The sequence below is a fragment of the Citrus sinensis genome, chromosome 2 (assembly GCF_022201045.2).
Source record: "Citrus sinensis cultivar Valencia sweet orange chromosome 2, DVS_A1.0, whole genome shotgun sequence".
NCBI lineage: Eukaryota > Viridiplantae > Streptophyta > Magnoliopsida > Sapindales > Rutaceae > Citrus > Citrus sinensis.
The window spans coordinates 9975462-9982408 of record NC_068557.1 but is presented as its reverse complement, the minus strand read 5'-3'; the positions used below and the strand labels follow the sequence as shown (position 1 = coordinate 9982408).

Below are 6947 nucleotides of genomic sequence, written 5' to 3'. Positions count from 1 at the left end.
TTTTGAATTAATTGAAAATTAAATGGAAAATTAATACACACACGTATATACATATTGTCACACCCTTACTGTTGTGGGCTGGAATGCTCACGCACACCACCTTAGTTTACGAGTTGTTTTGGGCTTTCATTAGGTGTCTTAGCGTGCTTATGATGATTTTGTACATATTTAGGAGTAGATAGTTTCCTAATAGATTAGGAGTAGACTTTTCTAAAGAGAATCATGCACAGGTTATGTTTTCCCTTTCAAACACGAATTCTCCTCATTAGATTATGATACCTTATAGAAGTAATTATTACTTATGACCTAATATAAAGACCTCTTTGCAGGCAATAATGGAAAATGCTCTAAACCACAATTAATTTTAAGAAAATTTTAGAATGCTGTGATTAAAATTAGGGCATTAATGCCTTGATAAACACAAATTTTTTAAATTACAAAAAAGACTAGTAAATCAAAGGTAAAACAAGTAAATTAATATAAGAGTGGTAAATTAGTGTTTTAAAATTGCAAACAAATAAACACTTGTAAAAGTAACATAAAACTTATAAATCAACATTAAACTTTTATTTTAAAAAATAACTTATTTGTTACATTCATTTAAGCAAAGAAAAAAATCATTCATCAATTGAAAACAAAAAAAAAATGTATATTCTATCAAAAAAAATATATTGAAAACAGTTAGAATATGTTTTATTAAATATTCATGCTAGGACATTTATATTTTTTTTTTATTTTCTATCATAGTCGTTTACTATACAAGTTAATTAAGCAAATTTATTTTTTCTTGATGTGGATCGAGGCATAATAAAATAAAAAAAACATTCTTATATTACTAGACATATATGAAATTTCAATAAAATTGGATGTAATTTTTAGATTTATATATACTTCATATAGTCTCAAAGTTTGTTTTTCTACTTATACTAATTTGGGCCTATTGTCGAAGAGGTTTTGAGGGATGCAAAATCATTTGTCTTACAAACAATTTTGAAAAATATGAAAAGAAAAGTTTTTTGAAAATCTAATTTTGAGAATAAGTTTTATCCTTAATAAAATTTCACATATATAATCTCATGTATTATATAAACCCAAAATTATCATTATTCAATTTAAAAATAAAAACAATAAATACATAAAGTAATCATCATTATAATTAGTTTTTACTTTACATTGGTAAGCTTTTATTTCTTTCAATAACTCTTATAATATTTACTTGTTTTACATTTCATTTACAAGTCTTCTATTTTATTGACATAATTTATATGTTATTTTACACTTAATGTAGATTTACAAGTTTTATATTACATCTGTAAGTTTATATTTAATTTACTAATAATACATTTAATTTATTTTTTTTACTTTTTATTTATAGGTCTTATTTTTTATTTACCTAATTTATGTTTTATTCTACCCTTAAAATTGATTTATACATTTTATGTTACATCTATAAGTTCATTTCTTTTTACCAATAATACATTATTTTACCACTGTTATGTTAATTTACTTATTTTACATGCTATTTACAGGTCTTATGTTTTATTTACTTAATTTTTATTTCATTTTCTACTTATTGTTGATTTACAAGTTTTATGTTATATTAAGAACTTTTTGTTTTATTTACCAATGATATATCAATTTACAACTCCTATGTTAATTTACTTATTTTACCTTTCATTTACAAATTTTATGTTCTATTTTACACTTTTTGTTGATTTGCAAGTTTTGTGTTATGTCTATAAGTTTTCGTTTTATTTACCAATAATATATCAATTTACTACTCTTATGTTGATTTACTTGATTTACCTTCTATTTAAAAGTCTTATATTCTATTTCCAAATTTATATTTTATTTTACACTTAATATTGATTTACAAATTTTATATTACATATATATTTTTTTGTTTTGTTTACTAGTAATACCTCATTTACCATTTCTATGTTAATTTACTTGTTTTACCTTTCATTTACAAGTCTTGTATTTTATTTACATAATTTATGTTTTGTTTTACACTTAATGTTGATTTATAAGTTTTATGTTAAATTTACATGTCTTATGTTTCATTTATATAATTTATATTTAATTACAATATTGATACAATGATCCTTAATTTTATTCTTTGTTCTTTGTGATTTCTTCTCTCTTCTTTGTTCTATATTTTTAAGTTAGGATTTTTGGGTTTTAGGCTGACTTAGGCACTAAGTTTGATCAGATTTGATGCTTAAAGCTGCGTGGTACATTAAGGTCGTGACAATATAATATTGTTTTGGAGAATAGTAAGTTTGACGATATTTAAAATTATTAGATGAAGGAGGGGTGTGTTCGCGTTTATATGTGTATATAATTTCAACTTATCAGTCTCTTAAAAAAAAATAGTGTCTATATATATATAACTATAATAATTTTGCATTTAATTTTTCATAACTATAATAATTTTGCATTTAATTTTTCAATTAACTATTATTAAAAATTTTTAATTAATTAAATAATTAAAGGTATTCATATTCTCAATATCAAACAACCATCAAAGATAAAATGCTAAGAGCAACAAAGAAAATTGGCGCTGAAGGGAGAATGTGTTTTAAAATATTAAAGAGGTTTCAATTAGTTGTCAAACAACAAGGAGATTTCGCTCTTTTTACCGCAAAGAAATAGATATATATTCAATTTTAATTTAAGTAATGTGATGTAAGATGTTTCTAAGTATTTTTTAACATTGTTGTTGTTATTATAGATTTATACCACGTACGCCATAGAAAACGTTAAGAGATTTGGTCATTCATTTTGTTGGTCTTGATTATTTAAAATGAGTATAATCCCTTGAAGGAATTCTCCATGATGCTATATGAACTTTTACAATATTGATAATGGAGTCATTATGCGCCCTAGGATTTAAATGTTTTAATTTTCACCATTGATTTAATTTAGTGGATAAATAATTAATTACTTAACAATTAATAGATAATATTCAAGTTCATGGATATAAATATTTTTAAATCACCAACAAAATTAAAAATTAAATATGCAATTATATAAATTAGTTTAGATGTGTAAATAACAAATATAAATTATTCAATCTTCAACAAAGCTTGTTAATTCAGGCCCGTCATTTCATTTGTAATTGGGACAATATAATTTTGAATTTTTAGCTTTATTCATTGTCTTTTAAAAAAAAAATTACTCATTGCTGAAGATTGATTTGAATTAATCGTTGCAATATTTACTAATCTAGTAAATTTTTGTTGAAATGGAGATAATAATAAAAAGATAAACTAAGATTAAGTTGTGTTAATATTAAAATTCATATATTTTAAAAGGAAATATAGAAGTATTAATAGACTATACTTGTTTCTTTTTATTATTTAATCTTTAACAAACATGTTTAACACATTTGATTATTAGTAAATTTAAATTTTTAATAATTGAAATTAAAATATTTTCCTAACTAACTTTTATTTTTATGAATTGTTGAGTAAATCTAACAGTGAATATTTATACCACTATTAACACTATAATTTTTATAACAGTATCATAGAGTGACCCTTGACAGTAAAAGAGAAAGACACATAGATAAAAATATATCTATAAGAATATATTAGAAAATTTAAAAGACCTTAAATCTGATAAGAATAATATTTCTTTGAACCCAAAATAAGAGTTATGTGATAATAAACGAGAAAAACTTAAAAGGTAACAAGACTTCAAAATTTGTTCTAATAGGACAGCCCCTATAGATTAAAAAAGAACTTCGATTAAAAAAGAGATAGCTACTTAAATGAGAACAACAACAAAACCATCCTTACAATTTCTTGAAAAATCTTGTTTCTTTAAATTGAAACCCTTAGCAAACCATTAAATAATGGGAAAATGGTGGCTATGGCCTACTGGCACTGAACCTAAATCTATGTAATCTAGACTAAAATTTGTTCCAAATACAGAGCCGATTTTCTCGATAATAATAAAAAAATGAGAAAAGCAAAACTCCTACCTAGAAGGAGAGAACTCAACTGCTTCACTGCTTACCTATGAGTACCAAATGATTCGAACTTTTTACAAATGGATAGACATGCAATTAAAGTATTGTTATCTGGGTCCGAATTTAATAAGTTACTACCATTACTGATGATGGCAATTAAAGCCGATAAGGTGAAAAAATCTGCTGGTGGGTCAGACTGAAAAGGAAATTTTTTATTTTGGAGGTTACTACGTTACAGATTCTGCAACATACAGCACCAATGCATGCACCACAGGTGTCCTGCTTATGGAGAAAAAAGGGAGCAAATGCTTTTGTCTGATAGCTGGTTAAGCACAATCTGTAAGTTACAGAATCTGTAACTTAGCCTGCTCCTTTTTATGATAGACTGACTGTCCAATAATAATAGTTAACATTACGAGTCAGTTTTATGATTTCAATTTGTTAATTTATATTTTTTATTAGTTCAATTTATGCAGAAAATCAAACTCGTCTGGTATGTCATGTTCATCATCCATTTCACTGTAAACTTTTTATTCATCCAATATTTTATTTGATGAATGTCACCGCACTTGCCATAAGTTATTTCCAGCTCTAGTTCTCAATTAAAAAAGTCTCAAATCTTTAGAAGGATACGATTCTCACGACAGCATTAATTAAGTTCCCTTTTAATTCTAACTGATCTTGGTATTTTCTACATCTAGAATGATTTTAAGCAACCTTAGATTATAATGATCAATTATTTTCTATATCAGCTTTAACCAATTTAAGATTATTATAGAGGGTTGCTCATTTTATTGTCATGCAGAACCCTGCAATGCACCATCATCAAACCTGGTGACATTTGGACTGAAACTAAAATCTCGAACATGGCGGCTTTAAGAAAAATAAAGTCTCCAGATTGTATCATCGTACTGTTGATCATGCTCATCATATTCTTGCTTTCATACAACTCTTGTAACCCAACAACAGAGACTGTCGACACAGGGGCACTCAAGTCTCAACCTCCAGTAAGATATTTTTTTTTTTTTCAAATCTTCATGATTGATTCATATTACTCTTTCTCTTGGATTTGTCGACTATTTGCTTTTCATAAATATCTTTTATAGTTGATTCACATGTATCATGATCTCATATGGCCCCAGAGATTAAAGGAAAAAGAAGTTTCACATTTGATTTTTCACATTTGATTCACGTGTATCACAGTATGGCCCCAGAGGGAAAAGAAAAAGGAAATTAATGATTGTTAGTAGCATCAGGAATTTTAGAAGGTTTATTCCCTCCAAGGTCTTTCAATTTTTTTTTTAATAATTATTGATTATGTTTCTTTCTAGATTAGAGCTTTAAAGTATGAAATGATTAGCCCAGCCCTAAAGGCTTAACTGAGTTTCAAGTAATTTTTTTATTGCTGGCCACCCTAGTTCGTTTGCCACCCGAATTTAAATTTTAAATGTATGAGTTAAAAAAACATCTGGGCTTTGTCCACACCCATCTTTAAAAAAAATGAAATAATTGATTAATTGTTGGCCCAAACTCTTGCACAATGTTATCTAGGCACTGATGGTATAATAAACATCTGAAGCAAACATGGCATCATTAATACCCAAAGGGAAGAGAGTTAATTTGCACTAAATTCTTTTGGAGCTTCATGAATTATATGGAGAACTAGTACATAAAAAAGGGTCCAATTTTCTCTTTTCATTTGTTGTGTGCACATGTGCAGGCTGATAAAATTGTAGCTGACTCCAGAATCAATAATTCGTTGCTGCAATTGTTAAGAAGGACAACAATGCAAGACAGGACAGTGATAATAACCATGGTTGGCCAAGAATGGGCAAGTCCTGGCTCTGTTCTTGATCTGTTCCTGGAGAGTTTTCATATCGGCGAGGAGACTAAACCCTTGTTAAATCATCTGTTGATTGTTGCCTTGGACAGCAAGGCATTTCAGTACTGCAAGACTGTGCATCCACATTGCTTCTACCTTTCCAACACCTCAACAAGATATACTAAGAAAAAGCAATTGTCCCTACCTCAAGTCAGGAATAAGTTCTGGCAAGAAGTGATTGAATTGGCCTACAGTGTTGTGTTTACTGTAAGATCATTTTTTTCCCACTACTAGTATTCCATCCTGTAATGCGTACACGTTCATGTATATCATAATGTGGAATTTTTCTGCAGGAAGTGGATGTGATGTGGCTTAGAAATCCAATTTTGCAAGTGGATTGCTTAAAGGAAATGACAATTGCATGTGATGTATACTCTGGTGATTTACAAAACATAAGCTACGTTAAGGATGGAGGATTCTTCTACCTAAAATCGAATGCAATAACTTCAGAGTATTTCAAGTATCAGGACATGACCAGGATTCTGTTTCCGGATTCTCAAAACCGAACTCTCTGTGAGGAAACTGTAGTAAATGGGGAGCTCTTTGAAACTCTTTCCTTGAGGATTAACTATATGGAGCAGGATCTCTATGGTGAGTTTTGTCAGCAAAATATAAATATGGACACAATATGCACCGTGCGTGCAAACTGCTGTGATGATACTGAGAGTAAGGTGCATGACCTCAAGCTGCTGATTGAAGATTGGAGAAGCTTCACAAAGAAAAACAGTTTGAGAGGATCATCACCACCCTATACATGGAGAGCTCATAGCAAATGCAAGGGCTGAATACGGAGCCAACCAACATACCGTAGTGTTCAAGTCATATAAAGTTGATGAAACCAAACGAATACTGTTGTATTCTGTCCTTTCATATGAAAACAAGATTAGTGGGAGTGTGGGACTTAGGGAGTATAGTGATAAACTCCTAAGTTTAAAAAAGTTAACAGATTTTGCTACCACATAGGGACCATCAAAATCATAGAGGAAGAATAAATAAGTAAATCAGAAACATAGCTACCACAAAGATAAACAGCAAATCAGCAATTGAGTGAGCTAGAATTACAAAGAAAATGAAAAAGCAAATACAAGA

General features: G+C 28.4%; 1 protein-coding gene across 1 annotated transcript; it reads left to right on the top strand.

The window, feature by feature from the left end:
* The first annotated feature begins 4394 nt into the window (after positions 1-4394).
* Positions 4395-6887, top strand: LOC127900403 (uncharacterized protein At4g15970). The gene is made up of 3 exons (XM_052435387.1): positions 4395-4983; positions 5697-6065; positions 6152-6887. The coding sequence occupies exons 1-3, from the start codon at positions 4843-4845 to the stop codon at positions 6641-6643; spliced, it is 1002 nt and encodes a 333-aa protein (XP_052291347.1). The 5' UTR covers positions 4395-4842; the 3' UTR covers positions 6644-6887.
* The last annotated feature ends 60 nt before the right edge of the window (positions 6888-6947 follow it).

Bases quoted from the DNA above. Each gene is read 5' to 3' on its own strand.
- LOC127900403 (XM_052435387.1), top strand. From the start codon at position 4,843: ATGGCGGCTTTAAGAAAAATAAAGTCTCCAGATTGTATCATCGTACTG. The intron at 4,984-5,696 runs GTAAGATATTTT...GCACATGTGCAG, and splicing joins CACTCAAGTCTCAACCTCCA to GCTGATAAAATTGTAGCTGA. The intron at 6,066-6,151 runs GTAAGATCATTT...ATTTTTCTGCAG, and splicing joins CCTACAGTGTTGTGTTTACT to GAAGTGGATGTGATGTGGCT.